The 18,348-nt window shown below is 42.3% G+C and overlaps 1 protein-coding gene across 1 annotated transcript in view; it reads left to right on the top strand.

Moving 5' to 3' along the window:
• The window catches only part of LOC117808084 (protein unc-80 homolog), a 229,210-nt gene that overhangs the window by 208,358 nt on the left and 2,504 nt on the right, over window positions 1-18,348 (top strand). Inside the window, exons 9-16 of the mRNA XM_034677555.1 lie at window positions 13,492-13,625; window positions 13,776-13,931; window positions 14,040-14,250; window positions 14,303-14,400; window positions 14,488-14,682; window positions 14,769-15,037; window positions 15,172-15,253; window positions 15,348-15,479. Coding sequence (XP_034533446.1) covers window positions 14,169-14,250; window positions 14,303-14,400; window positions 14,488-14,682; window positions 14,769-15,037; window positions 15,172-15,253; window positions 15,348-15,479 — 858 coding nt within the window. The 5' untranslated portion in view covers window positions 13,492-13,625; window positions 13,776-13,931; window positions 14,040-14,168. The remainder of the gene's footprint in view (window positions 1-13,491; window positions 13,626-13,775; window positions 13,932-14,039; window positions 14,251-14,302; window positions 14,401-14,487; window positions 14,683-14,768; window positions 15,038-15,171; window positions 15,254-15,347; window positions 15,480-18,348) is intronic.

The raw sequence follows: 18,348 nt of genomic DNA, 5'->3' as shown, positions 1-18,348 counted from the left end.
AAATAATAATATTGTTGTCCAGGTAACAGCTTGCTTTGAATGTTAAGTGCGACACATTAAGAGTGTGGTTAAATCATTTGAATTAAAAGCACTGTTTGAAGCCAGCTTTGAAGTGCTCCTTATATAGGTGTGTTAATCTTCAAAACGGACCTAATGGAGCTTTATTTATGCATCAAATCTTAATTAACTGAATTTAACATTTTAAGTCTGGGCTTGAATTGTAGTGTCAACTAATTGTTTTTATCTTGTATGATTTTTCTTTTCATTGTACCACCCGTATGTAAATGTTCAACACCAATTTCCACTACAGTACATAATAATAAGATAATCAAGGATGAAAATTAATATTGGATGGTTGTGATATTTGGGCTTTTAGGCAGCATTGTTTCAAAACTAGATATGACTCTGTAGTGGAAGTGACCGCATAGGCTGCATCAAATCTTAATTAACTGTATTTAATCTATAGCAGTACCTTGAATTGACTTGCTTTACTTTTAACCTTTCTTGTAATTGTTTTTTTTAATATTTTGAGCCTATGAAGTCACTTCCACTACAGAGTCATGTCTAGTTTTACCTCCAGATTATCTTCATATTTTAATATTATTATGTCCTGTAATTGATCTTACCAGGGATTCCAATTTTTTTTAAAATTGGGATTACACATTCACATGTGGGCAGACAAATCAAAATCAAAATCAATTCAAAACAAGAGCGAAAAGGTAAAACCAATAAGTCGTTCCACAGATACTTAAATCTAACTCAATTCACGCCAGACTAAAAATGTTAAATACAGTTAATTAAGATTTGATGCATAAATAAAGCTCAATGAAGTCATGTCAAGTCCATTTTAGAGTCAGACAACAGTGTTTCTAATGAAAATGATTGAATCACACACTTAATGTGTAGCAATTAACATTCAAAGCAAGTAAAGTAAGTACATTTTATTAAGTATAGCACCTTTCATAGAATAGAATCACAAATGCGTCACATTGTGGCGTCCATGATTTCCAGGAAGAGTGTCAAGTCCTCTTAAGTGCATTAAGAAGCTAACAATATTACAAAGGAGGCGCCAAATTTCAGGCAGCTGAAATCCCATACAAGGAAATAAATTGTACATTTCACTTTCTCACAAATAAGTTGACATTCTTTTTGGAAACCATGGATGCAGCGTCCATGATTTCCAGGAAGAGTGTCAAGTCCTTTAAAGTGCATTAAGAGCTAACAACATAACACAGGAGGCGCCAAATTTCAGGCAGCTGAAATCCCATATTAGGTGAGAAGTTCTCACAAATAAACAGGCATTCTTTTTGGAAACCATGGATGCAGCGTCCATGATTTCCAGGATGAATGTCAAGTCCTCTTAAGTGCATTAAGAAGCTAACAACATAACACAGGAGGCGCCAAATTTCAGGCAGCTGAAATCCCATATTAGGTGAGAAGTTCTCACAAATAAATAGGCATTCTTTTTGGAAACCATGGATGCAGCGTCCATGATTTCCAGGAAGAATGTCAAGTCATTTTAAGTGCATTAAGAAGCTAACAAAATAACACAGGAGGCGCCAAATTTCAGGCAGCTGAAATCCCATACTAGGTGAGAAGTTCTCACAAATAAATAGACATTCTTTTTGGAAAGCATGGATGCAGCGTCCATGATTTCCAGGAAGAATGTCAAGTCCTCTTAAGTGCATTAAGAAGCTAACAATATAACAAAGGAGGCCCCAAATTTAAGGCAGCTGAAATCCCATATTAGGTGAGAAGTTCTCACAAATAAATAGACATTCTTTTTGGAAACCATGGATGCAGTGTCCATGATTTCCAGGAAGAGTGTCAAGTCCTTTTAAGTGCATTAAGAAGCTAACAATATAACAAAGGAGGCGCCAAATTTCAGGCAGCTGAACCTATACTAGGTGAGAAGTTCTCACAAATAAATAGGCATTCTTTTTGGAAACCATGGATGCAGCGTCCATGATTTCCAGGAAGAGTGTCAAGTCCTTTTAAGTGCATTAAGAAGCTAACAATATTACAAAGGAGGCGCTAAATTTCAGGCAGCTGAAATCCCATACTAGGTGAGAAGTTCTCACAAATAAATAGGCATTCTTTTTGGAAACCATGGATGCAGCGTCCATGATTTCCAGGAAGAGTGTCAAGTCCTTTTAAGTGCATTAAGAGCTAACAATATAACAGAGGAGGTGCCAAATTTCAGGCAGCTGAAATCCCATACTAGGTGAGAAGTTCTCACTAATGAATAGACATTCTTTTTGGAAACCATGGATGCAGCGTCCATGATTTCCAGGAAGAGTGTCAAGTCCTTTTAAGTGCATTAAGAAGCTAACAACATAACAAAGGAGGCGCCAAATTTCAGGCAGCTGAAATCCCATACTAGGTGAGAAGTTCTCACAAATAAATAGACATTCTTTTTGGAAAGCATGGATGCAGCGTCCATGATTTCCAGGAAGAATGTCAAGTCCTCTTAAGTGCATTAAGAAGCTAACAATATAACAAAGGAGGCCCCAAATTTAAGGCAGCTGAAATCCCATATTAGGTGAGAAGTTCTCACAAATAAATAGACATTCTTTTTGGAAACCATGGATGCAGTGTCCATGATTTCCAGGAAGAGTGTCAAGTCCTTTTAAGTGCATTAAGAAGCTAACAATATAACAAAGGAGGCGCTAAATTTCAGGCAGCTGAAATCCCATACTAGGTGAGAAGTTCTCACAAATAAATAGGCATTCTTTTTGGAAACCATGGATGCAGCGTCCATGATTTCCAGGAAGAGTGTCAAGTCCTTTTAAGTGCATTAAGAGCTAACAATATAACAGAGGAGGTGCCAAATTTCAGGCAGCTGAAATCCCATACTAGGTGAGAAGTTCTCACTAATGAATAGACATTCTTTTTGGAAACCATGGATGCAGCGTCCATGATTTCCAGGAAGAGTGTCAAGTCCTTTTAAGTGCATTAAGAAGCTAACAACATAACAAAGGAGGCGCCAAATTTCAGGCAGCTGAAATCCCATACTAGGTGAGAAGTTCTCACAAATAAATAGACATTCTTTTTGGAAACAATGGATGCAGCGTCCATGATTTCCAGGAAGAATGTCAAGTCCTTTTAAGTGCATTAAGAAGCTAACAACATAACAAAGGAGGCGCTAAATTTCAGGCAGCTGAAATCCCATACTAGGTGAGAAGTTCTCACAAATAAATAGACATTCTTTTTGGAAACCATGGATGCAGCGTCCATGATTTCCAGGAAGAATGTCAAGTCCTCTTAAGTGCATTAAGAAGCTAACAATATAACAAAGGAGGCACCAAATTTCAGGCAGCTGAAATCCCATACTAGGTGAAAAGTTCACACAAATGAATAGACATTCTTTTTGGAAACCATGGATGCAGCGTCCATGATTTCCAAAGAGAATGTCAAGTCATCTTACTACTCCTCCACTGTATCAGTGCACAGTAAAACCCACCATTTATGATAGTCACAAATGAAATCCAAACTGTTAGGGAGAAAACAACAACATTTCTCTTTTAAATCTCCAGAAAAAAGCTCTCATAGTTGCCAAACTTTCACAGAGTGTTGTTTAAAGATGAGGCGTTGGAACCCAAACGTCTTCTTTAATTATTCATGATAGCTTTTTGCTGTGTGTACAATTTGCTGTGAAATTCTAACCTTTTGTTTCACTTTTTGCAACACAACTCACTTTCACCATCTTTTTCCTTTTCTTGCTTTTTTAATTGAAATGCATGTGCTGACCAAAGCGTCCAAAACAGGATTAAATCCCTTTTTAAAGCGCAGTTGTTCCTTTCCAGCAACGCTATCCTCACATTCAGCAGGAGATTTGTTGCTGTTGGCACAGAGCCACAGATTTATAGCAGTCGTGGAAAGCTGTTGATTGTTAATTAAAATCGCTCCCTGTCTCTGGAGCTTTTTAGTGCTGGAACAATGTGTTGCTTTTGTATCACAATCAAAAGATGCAATATTGTGTGATGCTAATGTTTCATTTTTCAGCTTAGGCAGGTGTATGGGAAGATGTTATCAGACAGGATGTACTAAATTACACACCTCTGCAGTGAGGTTTAACATTGAATTTAACATTGTATGAAAAATAGCAGAGTATCTTCGTCTTCCTTTCATGTGTACTCGGCTTGGTTGAGGGTCAATGCACTTCAATACCCTCAATTTAAATCAATCAGCATATTCTAAAAAGACCTGAATCCATAAAAAGTAATCACCAAAATTATAGTGACCATATATTTAGTGCTGAACATACGATTCAGTCACCATGGAATTGTAATAGATATACATGAAATACATTAACATAGCATTAACTGCATAATTAAGCTCTTATTGCCTCTGAGGCTCTTTAATGATCCATTTCAAGCTCCTTTCAATAAATGTAGCTAATTATTTGGTAGGATGTATTATAATAACTTCAAATGGGATGCAATCAGTTCGTGTGCTGCTTTGAATTAGTATGCTCTCACTCTTCACTGTACTCACATGGTGACCAGGATGAGATAAAGCATGCAAAACATTGGTGTTATGACCAAAAGTATGTTACAGCTTCCAGTAGCTAGTTTTTCAGGACTTCCTGCCTTTCATGATTGATATTGTTAGCTAACATTAAACCTACAAACAGTGTATGTTAAAAAAATTTGACAAGACATAGCTTAAATGATTGGTAGCAGGGCCTTTTCTATCTTATTCTTTAATAATATCCAATGTTAGCACAAGCTAACTTTGCACCAATGACTGATTGGATTAAACCCTTGAACCAATTCCAAGCAGCAGTTACCAGAAGCTAGGACTGCTTGTCTTTCCTGTCTTTGGCTAGCTATCAATTAGTAATGTTAGCTAACGTTACACCTACTAACACCTACTAACTCCTAGCTAAAAGTAGTGTAAGCTAGGACTTTTGCCTTTCATTTGTTCTGCTGTTATACTAGCTATCATGCTGTTTTAGCTAATGTTACACCTACCTTTGTACTAATTCCTAGCTAAAGTAGTGCAAGCTAGGACCTTTCTTTGCACACTTGTCGTTTGCTGCACTACTACCAATCAATAATACAAGCTAACTTAAGACCTACTAAGTGCTAATGTTACAATTTTAAACCCATTCCTAGTGAAAGCTACTATTAGCAAGGACTTTTTGCAAGTAGCCTATACAAGGTATCAATTAGTCGTTTTAGCTAATGTTGCACCTACTGATGCTTTTTTTGCTAATTCCTAGCTAAAATTAGTGCAAGCTAGGACCCTTTTCTGCCTTTCTTGTGGTTTGCTGCCCTACTTCCAATCAATAATACAAGCTAACTTGAGACCTAAGTTAGCTTACTACTAACTACTAATGTTACAATTTCAAACCCATTCCTATTAGCACTGACTTTTTGCTTTCCTATGTTTTGCTATTGTACTATCTATCAATTAGTCAGTTTAGCTAACACCTACTGACATGTTTTTTTTTTTTTTACTAATTCCTAGCTTAAGTAGTGCAAGCTAGGTCCTTTCTTTGCCTGTCTTGTGGTTTGCTGCACTACTATCAACTAATAGCGCAAGCTAACTTAAGACCTACTAACTGCTAATGTTGCAATTTAAAACCCATTCCTAGTGAAAGATACTATTAGCAAGGACTTTTTGCTAGTAGCTTATACTAGGTATCAATTAGTCGTTTTAGCTAATGTTGCACCTACTGATGCTTTTTTTGCTAATTCCTAGCTAAAATGAGTGCAAGCTAGGACCCTTTTCTGCCCTACTTCCATTCAATAATACAAGCTAACTTGAGACCTAAGCTAGCTTACTAACTACTAATGTTACAATTTCAAACCCATTCCTTTAAGCTATTGTACTATCTATCATTAGTCATTTTAGCTAACACCTACTGACACCTTTTTTTACTAATTCCTAGCTAAAGTAGTGCAAGCAAGGACCTTTTTTTGCCTGTATTGTTGTTTGCTGCACAAATATCAATCAAGAAAATACGCTAACTTGTATTATTGGTGAAATACTGATAGCTGGTGTTACAATTTTTTGTTGCTAATTACCATTAGCGAGGTGTTTTATGTCCTGTCTTATCGTGACAAACAACAAGCTTGTAAAATTAGAAAATTATTGTCTAAATGCTATGTTAGCTGTTGGCTAACAAGAGCTAATGAGTTGGCAGAAATATATTGTCATAAGATATAGCCCCACATCCATAATAGAGATATTTTACTCTGCTAAGCTCAGTGGAACATCATGCTAGCAAGATGTAGAAGGCAGTAATATGACAGTTAACATGAGCATTTTTCCCATATAGCCCAGTGTATGGATTCCTTATGTTTTTACAACATACAGCTCTCTTAATGTTGAGCTTTTTAATTACTTAGCATGATGTCTATAGCCTTTTGAGCCCAGTCCTCCCAGCTAGCTAGATTGCTTTTTAAAAAAATGATAGAACAAAAGGTTGTTTTGTTTGTAAGCGATGAAGGCCTAAGCAGGATATCACAATCTAAGTTTATATCCATCATGGATGTAAAGTATGATACTGAGGCTTTTATAATTGCAAAATGACCTTGTTTAAAACTCATTACCTCAAGGTTTCATGAAAAATGTTTGTCTCATATGAACACTTATCGCGTTAGAGAACATTTCAAGACACTGACCCTTAAAGGGAAAGTCAACCCCCTGCACTCCCACGCCGTAATCCACCGTATCCATCATACGCCGGCCCCTGGAGCTGCTTCATGATGAGGTGTTGTAATACACTTTTCTCCCAACCTGCATCATCTACTTGTAATCGCAGTTTGTGATTTCACACATTTTCCCTTTCGGCCGATTGCTCAGCCCCCAGGGAGAGAACGGCGGGAGTCGCTGGTTGAATGTGTTCATCTGAGACCGGTGAGAGGAACACAGGGGGCTCAGAAGAGGATGCATCAGGTTTTATTTGCATGATGACCTGTTGGGCATGCACTCAGATTGACTAGAAGTGGGAATTGTCATGAACTCGCTGATGGAGGAGATTTTATAAGCTCTGACTGAGAGGAGAGGGTCGGGCGGATACACCCTGCATTATCTATTTATGAGAATGTCCTTTCCCTTCCTGGGATATTCAGCGCCTCTGAGCAGAACAGTAAATAAGGACTACCCAAGTTGACTGAAGTAAAAAACAGCCGTAAATCCGTAATACCTTCCGTAAAGTCCCATGGATGTATTTCACATCTTTTATTCCACACTTTAAAACACTTTATTTTTCTATTTCCTCAGTCACAGATTGTGAATTTCCCCGTTCATCGACTCCACAGCTGTGCCGTTAATATCTTCATATTGTCTGTCAAGGGGGGGGGGACTAATTATTCATAGCAGTAAGACAGATAATCCACATGCCCAGAAAGGCACGGCATATATATCAACGCTGAAGTGTTTTGCTTTGTTTGTGGTGTTCTACTCCACTGCTGCTCAGACTGATATGACAGCAAACCCACAGCTTTGTGTTTTTTTTTTTTGGCACAAAAGAAGGAATACAAAACAGAGAGAGGGGATTCAGCTTGATTTAATCACAATATACTATTAAGATCTCAATCATTCAATGAAAAGAAACTCGAGCTCTCTGTTTCATCTGGTGCATACGTTAGCTATGTTAGATACAAGCGGCAATCTCTGTCTGCAAGAATTGAAGCCAATGCAGAAGTGTTAAAAACTGCAGTTCCCTGAGGGTCCACTAGAGGCTGGCTCTGTACAAGTTTTCCATTATGAGAGGCACAGCTGACTTGATTGACAGGCGGGAACACTGTAGCTTAGCAAGGAGGCTCAAAGCCCACCTCTTTACCTCATGCTAGCTCCACAGCAGTTAGGTTGAGTTCAGCATTTCCAATATGGCTGCCACCGACGATTCACCTCAAAACAGCGCTTCAGAAACAGATGGGTGACGTCACGTATACTACATCCATTATTTATACAGTTTATGGCTACGTCTTTACCCTTTAGCATAACATTGTAATGATGTCACTCTACTAGCTTGACGCATAATGAAGCAAAAACTGGAGTGACACACAAATCGCCAGTAGGGGGAGGTAGTAGGCATTGAAGCCTTAAAATGTCATCTTGTTGTGTTGTTGGGTGGGTTTGTATAGCGCCAAATCACAACAATTGTTATCTCAAGACGGTTTGGGCATCCTAATCAGATGCCCAAACCACGAGAGGGTACTGCTTCTCTAATTTTGGCCACTTGTATCCGCCATATCTAATTATTTTGATCCCAACTCAAAGATTGGGAGTGTAGACTTCTGTTTTGCATAATCAGGGTTACAGCTGACTTGACTGACTGACAGGCAGGCACACTGTAGCTGTTAGCATGAAGGCTAAAGGAGGCTTCTCAACTCCACATTTTTGCCTCTTGTTTGGTAGACCAAAAGTTAGGTTGAGGCAGCGTTTCCAATATGGCCACTGCCGGCAAAATCCGCTTCCAAAACCAACGGGTGACACCATACGGACTCCATCCATTCATTAAATAGTCTATGGGTGAAATGCCTGCATTACAACTGGCGTCGCACTAACCAAACCCTTGGGATCATGATCCATTCGACCCTTGCTTGTTAACAAGAACCAGAGATGCTTGAACTCCTTCTCTTGGGGCGGAGACTCCCCCCCAAATCAGACAGAGCAATCCCCTGGTATCTGGCAAAGGACCATGGCCTTTGACTTACGGGTGCTGACCTTTATCCCGGCCATGACGCACTTGGCTGCACATCACTTGACCTAGTCTATTAACTTCTTTCAGTCCAGGAAGTGCTCCTAGTATTGCGTATTTGCCTTTGTTGTTATTGCTGCCTCAACACCTGAGCCATACATGTGCCAAATTGGCGCCATTGTGCCCCTTAAAGTCAAAATTTGAAGCATAGGGCCCCAGAACAGACTGCTGTTTTGGGAACTTGTTGGCAACTGCACATTCTGAATCAACTCTATTCCAAGGAGGTATTAAGGGAAGCATAAGCCACATAGCCTATCGTCTGTCCCAGACAGCGGCCTCAGATTGATGGAGAAGAAACAGAGACTGGGGTTTAATGTTTTAGACGACTTGTTCAGGAAGTAATGGCTCCCAATGCTTCATCCGCTGCCCCTTAATTCCTCTAAAACTAACGCTCTTCATTTGCTGTCTGGCAGCTGTTAACACACACATGGCACCATCTCTGCTGCTCTCGATTCTCCCTCCATGTCGCATGTGTGTGCCGAGTTCCAAATCTTTTGCAGTCCCAGATCGTTTCGCTGCCACACAATGCCCGCTGCCAAATCCAACATCCAACACAAGTCAGGACTGAGCTATCTGTGTATGTGTGTGTGTGAGTGAATGTGTGTGTGTGTCTGGCAGTCAGTCAGACACCGCTGTAGTGGCTCCGAGGACGTGCCCGGAGTCCCAAGTCGTCCGCACTCCCAAAATGCTTCACTGCCTCACAAAAGCAATGTCAATCCACGCAAGGCTGGTCAGAGGGAGTCCTCCAGCTAACCGTCTGCAATCGGCCACATACAGTCACACATGCAGCCGCGCTACAGTGCACTCTCTGTCCTCTCAATTGCGGCCTCTTCACTGTCTCTTCCACCCCGAAATTGTTCTCAGATTGGTCCATCTCCCTTCCCCTTTTCTTCCACTCTTCTCTCTCCAAGGAGTCTACTTTCAAATCAATCATTCTCTGTAGAAGTTCTTTAAAAGTCTAGCTCCCCAAAAACTTTCCTTCATATGTCCATTTTAGGAAAAAAAAAAAAAGTCTCTTAATTGTGCCCAGTTGCTTTGAATAGTTTCAAACTGCAAAAACAAACTTTCATATGATGTAATGTGAGATTTTTCCCAGTCTTTCTAGCTGTAGGCAAAGCTTCTCCAGACTGCAATTTCATGCTAATTTGAGGCAGCCATTTGTATCAGCGTCCGCATAAGGCTCTCCTCGAAATAGATGCTAAGTGTATTTTCAAAAAGTGGGGCTTGCACACAAAAATCATGCATTTCATCCAGTTCAGTATTCAGAATGAGGCGCCATTGCGAGGGGAACATTTTGGCAGATAAACATGCTGATTGCACCCAGAGGAGTGCAGCAAAGTTCCTCATCATGTAGCACATGCACAGAGTGAAATACACAAAACACTCCTAGAAGGCAGCTGCACATCTGAGACTGAAATGTTACATCATTGCTTTGGTCCCCGTGACGAATGCAATGCAGTGATGAGATGGGACGAGAAGCATGAAGAGATGAAGAAAAAAAACATCTGGACATGCATCCTTCATATGCAAGTTGTTGCAATTCCTATTCCACATGCATTTCTCCTTGCTTGGCGTGGAATTTAAAAGTAATCATCTTGACTTAAGAAAATTATATTGATGGATATTGAGTGGCAGCAAAGTTCCTGTCCCTTTAAGCAGGCAATTATCACAAAGCGAGGCAGCATAGGCTCCACTGGCGTCATGTCTTTGTTGGCGCCTTTGATCCAGTAACAGCATATAATTGGTATTCCAAGGAGTTTCACTTTCAATCAGTGTCAAAATGATGTGCAGTTACTTCCAGATAATTTGGATTGCTTACCGACGTCCAGGGATCTCTGGTTAATGCAACAGCATGTGCACTTTTCAGGAGTTCCACTTTGGTTCTTTGCACTCTTTAGGAGTTTCAGTTTGATTGTTTTCCACTTTACAGGAATTCAGGTATGGTTGCTTGCACTGTTTAGGAGTTCCAGTATGGTTGCTCTGCACTCTTTATGAGTTCTAGTTTGGTTCTTTGCACTCTTCAGGAGTTCCAGTTTGATTGCTTTGCACTCTTCAGAGGTTGATGGTTGCTGTGCACTCTTTATGAGTTCCAGTTTGGTCGCTTTGCTTTCTTTATGAGTTCCAGTTTGGTTCTTTGCACTCTTCAGGAGTTCTAGTTTGGTTGCTTTGCACTCTTCAGGAGTTCTAGTTTGGTCGCTTTGCACTCTTCTACAGTTCCAGCATGGTTTCTTTGCACTCTTCAGGAGTTCATGGTTGTTTTGCACTAATTTGGAGATCCAAATTGTTTGCTTCGCACTTGACATGAGTTCAAGATTGGTTATTTTGCACTCTTCAGGAGTTCTAGTTTGGTTGCTTCACACTCTTCAGAGGTTGAAGGTTGCTGTGCACTCTTCAGGAGTTCCAGTTTGGTTGCTTTGCTTTCTTTATGAGTTCCAGTTTGGTTCTTTGCACCTTATGAGTTACAGTTTGGTTGCTATGCACTCTTCAGGAGTTCTAGTTTGGTTGCTTTGCACTCTTCTACAGTTCCAGCATGGTTTCTTTGCACTCTTCAGGAGTTCATGGTTGTTTTGCACTAATTTGGAGATCCAAATTGGTTGCTTCGCACATTACACGAGTTCAAGATTGGTTATTTTGCACTCTTCAGGAGTTCCGGATTGGTTGGTTTGCACTCTTCAGGAACTTCAGCTTGGTTGCTTTGCACTCTTTAGGAGTTCCAGTTTGGTTCTTTGCACTCTTAATGAGTTCCAGTTTGGTTCTTTGCACTCTACACTAGTTCCAGTTTGGTTGCTTTGCACTCTTCTGCAGTTCCGGCTTGGTTGCTTTGCACTCTTTTGGAGTTCATGGTTACTCTGCCCTCTTCGGGAGTTCATGGTTGCTTTGCAATTAACAGGATTTCCAATTTGGTTGCTTTGCCCTTTTTAGGAGTTCCAATTTGGGTGCTTTATACTCTTCTAGTTCCATTTTGCACAGCAAGACACTTCAGCAGCTTAACTATGGAGCTCTGTCACCACGTCCTTTATGATGCTCTTAAATTTGCTCAGTGATATTAAAGTGTCCAATCCCATGTCTGTCTGTCTGTCCCTTACCTGTTCCACATTCTTCATCGCGGGCCGTGTTTGTGAAGCTGTCCTCTCTGTAACAGCAGATGCAGGCAGAGTTAGACGACGCACGTACTGTATATAACAAGTTGCTCTATGGAAAGCCATTTAGCTACCATATGGCTTTGTGAGTCTTTCCCTTTAATCACATTGAGGCATCTGGGCTGCGTCCCTGTGTGATTCCACCTGACTCATCTTCATATGCAAGTCCGAGCCTTGGATCCTCACTTCATTACTGTTCCATTTACTTTCAATAAGCTCCACTGCTGTTGCAAAAGCCCTGATATACCTTCCTTGACATATGCATTCACTCAAAAGCACAATAAATGCAAAGTGACAGCAAAGGCACAACCTCATAGAATGATGATTTGATTATTTTTTAGGTGGCGTTGTCCTTGTGGCGTGAATTGGCATACAAATGATGGAGAAACAGACGCTTTTTTAACATTTCTTTTTTAACATTATGCCAATTTGGATTGCAAAAACTGTCAAAGGGAGTGACAGCTTGTCTCAAAGCCAGCTGCTTTTGAGAGGAACTTTTGCCCTACAAATTGCACTCCCTGCAATAAAAGATTCAAAAGGTGGATACAAGATTTATTGAGTTGTAAATGAGGGAATTATTTATGTTTTGAAAGCAAGCAGTATCAAGAAAATCCTGTTTGTTTACAGTACAGCAAGAGTGGATTCAAACCAACAGAGGTGCCTCAGAAGAGTGAATTAGCTCCTTAAAGTGAGTGAATCCTGAGCTCTTCTGACACCCGAAGCCATTTGGAATTTATTTACGACCAGTCCTCGTCATAAGCCCCATTCTCTCCCCTAATACCCGTAACCTTTACATTTCTCCCTGACTCAAATCAGCCTCCTCCAGCTGAGGAAAATCTGCTGGCATGCTGTGCAGAAGCGCCCGTGATTCCCTTACAAGTCATTACCAATCTGTTCTCTTCCTCCCAGTCCTCCCACACGCCGGAGTGGGCAAGAGAGCTGGGATCTGGGAGAACTTTACTTGCATTAAGCCACCCATCTGTCTCAATGTCTTTTTTTTTCCAACACACAAATGAACACATTTTACAGCCTGGTTCTTACAGTGACATTTACTGGATAAACAATTAGACATTAATCACCATTGAGTGCTTTAATGAAGGCGTCATGGAAAGACAACCTGTAGGTAAATAGGTCAAAAAGGAACTAAGAAAACTTTGGAGTTCTGCATCGCAGAGGTGGAATCAACGCTGCTGCAGCTACAGGAGATGATAACAAAGTCCTTCCTGTAAGCAAGGAGCTAATGAAGGATATCTTTAGTGCAGCCTCAAGCCTGCAGACTTAATCTGTATTTACAGATTGTATATGGAAATGTGGAATTTGTGCACGCAGGATTGGACTAAGGGAAGGGAAGTGTGCTGGCTTCCATTTTTAATGCCATTGTTGTCCGTTTTGTTTTCTTCTTTTCTTCTTTTTTTACAATCCTTATAATTGAAGTGTCTGTTTCTTGTATTCTTGTAGTCAATGCTGCTTATAGGTGCCTTAAATTTAAATTGCCCCACAGGGACAAATGCAGTTTTTTTTTAATTGAATTGAATTGAATCTTGTCCTTCTTATGGAGCTTTTTTTAACATCTTGCAAGGGACTGCAGACGGGATCTAACCATGTGCTTTTCTTATTTTTTCCCTCGTAAAGACACAGTGAATCCTACAAAATGTGGCTGCCCCTTTGCTCTAAAGATGGCCGCCTGCCAGCTGCTGCTAGAGATCACTACTTTCCTGCGAGAGACGTTTCCCTGCTTACCTCGACCTCGCACTGAACCACTAGTGGTTGGTAGTCTTGTCTTCTAAATGCTTATTTGATTTAAAGTGATTCATAAACCATTTGAAATCGGTGAATACAAACAGCAACGTGGACATAAAGTGTTTCAGTTCATGTCCTCCTCCTGGTGCATGAAGTGTCTTTGTGTTTGGCTCTAGGATCTGGACAGCGCCCGTCTGCGTCTGGACCCTGAGCTCGGCCGTCATCGCTACGAGAGGAAGATCAGCTTTGCGGGCATCCTGGACGACAAGGACGGACACGATTCACTCAACAGCAGCAGCCGCACGAGGACAAGAAGACCCAGGAAGTTCAAGGTGAGACCTGAGTCATGTACAGACTTCCATATTCTGGTTCATCTTTGTGCTGCCTGCTTATTATTTCAAATAAAGTAGACGACCTCGCCCCTCTTCCCTCTTCTCCAGCCCCCACACGGAAGATCCGAATAGGAGGATCCCGGCTGCTTCAGATTAAGGGTGCTCGAAGTTTTCGGGTGAAGAAAGGCGCTTCTCTGTCTTCAATACGGCGGGCGGGGAAGCCCGAAGAGCACCGAGATGTCTCGTCAGGACTCTGAGTCTGAGAACGAAGAGGGGCTTCTGTCTCAAACACAGAGCAGGGACACGGTCACTGACATAGGTAGGATGGTGAGATCTTCAACTTGTGTGTGTGTCCTTGTTTTTGGTTGCAGGAAGCCCGTTCAGCACCAGTGAACCCAGCATAGAACCAGAGGGTCAGGGCTCAGGAGGAACAGAGGACAACTATCACCGCAACATGTCCTGGCTCCACGTACGTCCTTCTTTTAGAGTACTTAAAAAATATACGAGTGCACACCTAAGTGGATACATGCTGACTCTATCTTTTCTCTCTGTGCAGATCACGATCCTTCTCTGCAACCAGCAGAGTTTCATCTGCACCCACATCGACTTCTGTCACCCACGCTGCCACAGCCGCTCCTGCGCCCGCCTGGTCCGCGCCATCGAGCCGGTGTACGGGGAGACGGTGGACAGCCTCAGAGAGGACAGCACTTTTTCTAGTAACATCGGGGCACGACCCAAGAAGAGTAAAGAGGTCGGTTCTTACAACAGTAGATCTCAGCTTGTTTATGAAGTTGTTGTTTTTGAGGTGGTTTTAAAAAAGTGTTGTCTGGGTTTTAGTGTTCAGACAAGTCCTGCCTGAGGACGCCGTCCACGAAGAGGAGACCTAACGACCCAAACACAGAGGGGAAGAAGGACACAGGCAATCGAGCACTCGATCAGATTTTCTTACATTCCTGTTTCCATCCAGGTGATGAGTTTGGCTCCAGCTCCTCTTTCGCTGCCGATCGAAGCGGCTCCCATCCTACCAGACGACATGTACGGAGACATCCAGCCCGCGGCGTGGGAGCTCCTGCTCAGCGTGGACGAACATATGGCAGCAGCTGCTGGTGAGTCTAGCATCAGGCTGCAAATCAGTGGCCTGTGAGTCACTGTAGGATGTTCTGCCCTTCAGAGTTTATTTTCCCTTTTGACATATTTAACTCCCTCTCTCCTGCCTCCTCCCTCTCTGAACTCCCTGCAGCTGCCATGTTTCTCCTGTGCTGTGGCGTTTCCGCTACCAGGTGTGGCCTCGCATGGAGGAGGGAGCCCAACAGATCTTTAAGGTGCAGAAGAAAATATATCCCTTACATGTTTGATAATTCAAGAGGCTTATAATTTCTCACATGTACAACACACTGTATTTTTCTTATGTTTCAGATCCTTCCACCCAGCATCAACTCCACTCTGCCGTCCCCCATACTCGGCATGCCCTGTGTCCCCATTTTTGACCCTCCCTGGGTGCCCCAGAACACAGGCAGCGTTCAGGATCCAATCAATGAAGACCAGTCTGTAAGTCTGTGTTGGACTGTCTTATGTGCATATACTTACTAATATAACTTGTGTAAACAAACACTTTCAAAAACAGATTGAATGTATTCGTTAAATGAAGTCAATCACAGCTCACTGATGCACAGAGACAAATACACAGATCCGAGTCAGGTTGCTTCATTAGTCGTCTAATCCAGATTACTACCATACTTGTCAAGAAGCATCATGTATTGGTGTGTCTCTGTGGCGCAGTTGATTAGAGGACAGAGTCTGGAGGGTGAGGGTTCGGTCCTCATTGGGGGGGTTACTTAGTTTTGAGGAGTGTTTTCCAAAAAGAGAAGCTTAAAGCATTTGGAAACATGTATGCTGTGTGTCTTTGTGGTGTAGTGGTGTAGAGGATGGACTTGCAGTTCAGAGGTTGAAGGTTTGATCCTTATTTCAGGCTTGTGACTTTTAAAGTCAGAGAGCAGTAGAATGAAGATAGATCCACGTGTGTGAGCTCTGCATGTGTGCCTTTGTGGCGTAGGGGTGTAGAGGAAGGACTGGCAGCCAAAAGGTTGATGGTTCGATCCTTATCGGTGCTTCAGTGAATTTTAAAGTTCAAAGAGCCAAAGAACAAGGAGACATGCGCCCACATCTGAAGTCCACATGTGTGTCTTTGTGGCGTAGGGGTTTAGAGGACAGACTGGCAGTCCAGAGGTTGAAGGTTCGAACCCCATCTCAGGTTTAGTGAATTTTGAAGAGTGTTTTTAAGAAATAGGAGAAGTGAAAAGCATTTGGAAACCTGTATGTTGTGTTTCTCTGTGGTGCAGGGGTGTAGAGGACGGACTGGCAGTCTAGAGGTTGCAGGTTTGATCCTTATCAGTGACTCAGTGAGTATTAAAGTCAAAGACACTCTTAATTGGATAATTGATGTTTTTTTGAGGTGTGGTTGTGAAGTCAGAATCCTCAGAATATTCTTTTAATGCTTTTCTAAGTATTTCTAAACAGACATGTAATTCACTGCATTGGCCACATGGGAGCGCCACACACTCAGGACGTGACGTTCAGGTGACGTTCAGGTGCTTGGGACGTGTTCAGGTGACGTGCCTCACAGTAGCTTCCGGTTCCGGTTCCTCCACGCTGCTGCTGCTGCTGCTGCTGACTGACGCACGGACACGCTTCCTCCGGACCACAAAGGGAGTCTGCAGAACGACGAACAAACGGAGAAAACACACAGAAGAAGGAGAACATGCTGGAAACTAAAGACCCGGACCCGGAGCGTGCAAGGGGGACACGAGACGAAGGTGAGTTTGCGACTGAGACACGAAGCACGCGGACGCTGAGCTGACAGCTAATGCTAACGCTAACACACTAGGGGACTTGTTGTGAAGGCTAAGGCGCATGCTAATGCTACTGTGGGGACTTGTTGTTTCTGCAGAGCCTTAGAAAGAGTGACAAAGTGTGTTTGTTGTTGAGTTTAAAGTTTTAAAGCCTTAATGACTCTGTCCATGCACGTGCTGTAATGTTGTTGCTGTAGTTGACAGCTCACCACTATGTCCGACGCCATTTTTAAAAGACCTTGACCCCGAGCCCTCACCTCAGTTTAGGTGTTGATCTGTATTGGGATTATTGATCAGCACTTGTCTGCATGAAACAGTATGTCCCCAGCTGTGTCAGAATGACTCTTTATTAAGTGTGTGTGTGTTTTTGTGTCTTTTGAAGCTGCAGACCTGAAGAACAGCTGATGGGAGGAGCACGTGTCTGTGATGAAGTGGCTTCCTGGTGGCAAAATAAAGTGCTGCAATTACCAGGAGAGTGTCCACCTGAACTAAAACTAAACTGAGGTGAGTTTAAAGTTTTCAAGTCTAATTACTCTGTCCATACAGCTGCTGTAATGTTGTTGTTGTTGTTGACAGCTCACCACTAGAGGGCGCTGTTTCCCCTCAAAGTCATTGGATGAATGTTTGTGTTGTTGATTCAGCTCCTGTAATTCAACCTGTGTGTTTTAATTGTTTCACCATTAGCTTTAAAGGGACATTTCACTGAGGGGGACCGGCTGACCCGAGGTGCTCAGTGACCCGGAGGTTGGGGTGTCCAGAAAGGGCGGCGGCCTCGGGGCCTCTTGGCTGGGCTCTTCTTTCCCTCTTCTCCTCCTCCTTCCCTGTGCTCCGTGAGCATTACGTCTCAGGACGGGAGACACGGGCGTCACATTGAAATCATTTGGTATAACTTAAACCTCACTTCAAACTTGTTTTAGAACACAATGCATGTTCACAAATAAAAACCCAAAGACTGAAGAGGCTGAATCTTCCTCCTGTGTCTGCTCTTCTCTCCCTGAGGCCATGCAGCAGCTGCAGCAGAGGTTCAAGAAGGCTGTGGGTCTTGATTCCACCATGGAGGAACCGGGAGGACCGGGTGTGTTGAATGAAGGACTGAACGTAGGTAGAAAGAAGAAGAGTTTCCATGGTGACAAAGGACAAGCAAAGTGGAAAGGAAAATGGCCGACACCTCCCGTGACTGCAACCTTCCAATCCCAACACTGTTCCTTTAAACATGACTCAAGACAATAAACGTTCAATGTGACAATGATGACTCATGGTTTCCTTAGTCAGGAAATAAGACCATATTTGGTGAATCTGTGAATAACTTCCTTACCAACACATGTCTCCATGTTTGTAGTTCTCTTTAAGGTCCAGAGACAACATGCAGGACCGAGGAGGTTTTGGAAACCTGAATGGCAGTCTGTCTCTGTGGCGCAGGAGCAAAAGACCCGACTCGATGTCTGGAGGTTGTGTGTTCGATCCCCTGATGGTCCAAATCATTCCTCCTGTTCAGTGCTTGTTGAAGAGTTTTTAGAAGTTTTCATCTAAAGGAGAAATAGAAATGTTAAACACACATAATCTACAGG

The sequence above is a fragment of the Notolabrus celidotus genome, chromosome 24 (genome assembly GCF_009762535.1).
Source record: "Notolabrus celidotus isolate fNotCel1 chromosome 24, fNotCel1.pri, whole genome shotgun sequence".
NCBI lineage: Eukaryota > Metazoa > Chordata > Actinopteri > Labriformes > Labridae > Notolabrus > Notolabrus celidotus.
This window is presented reverse-complemented; position numbering and strand designations above follow the sequence as displayed.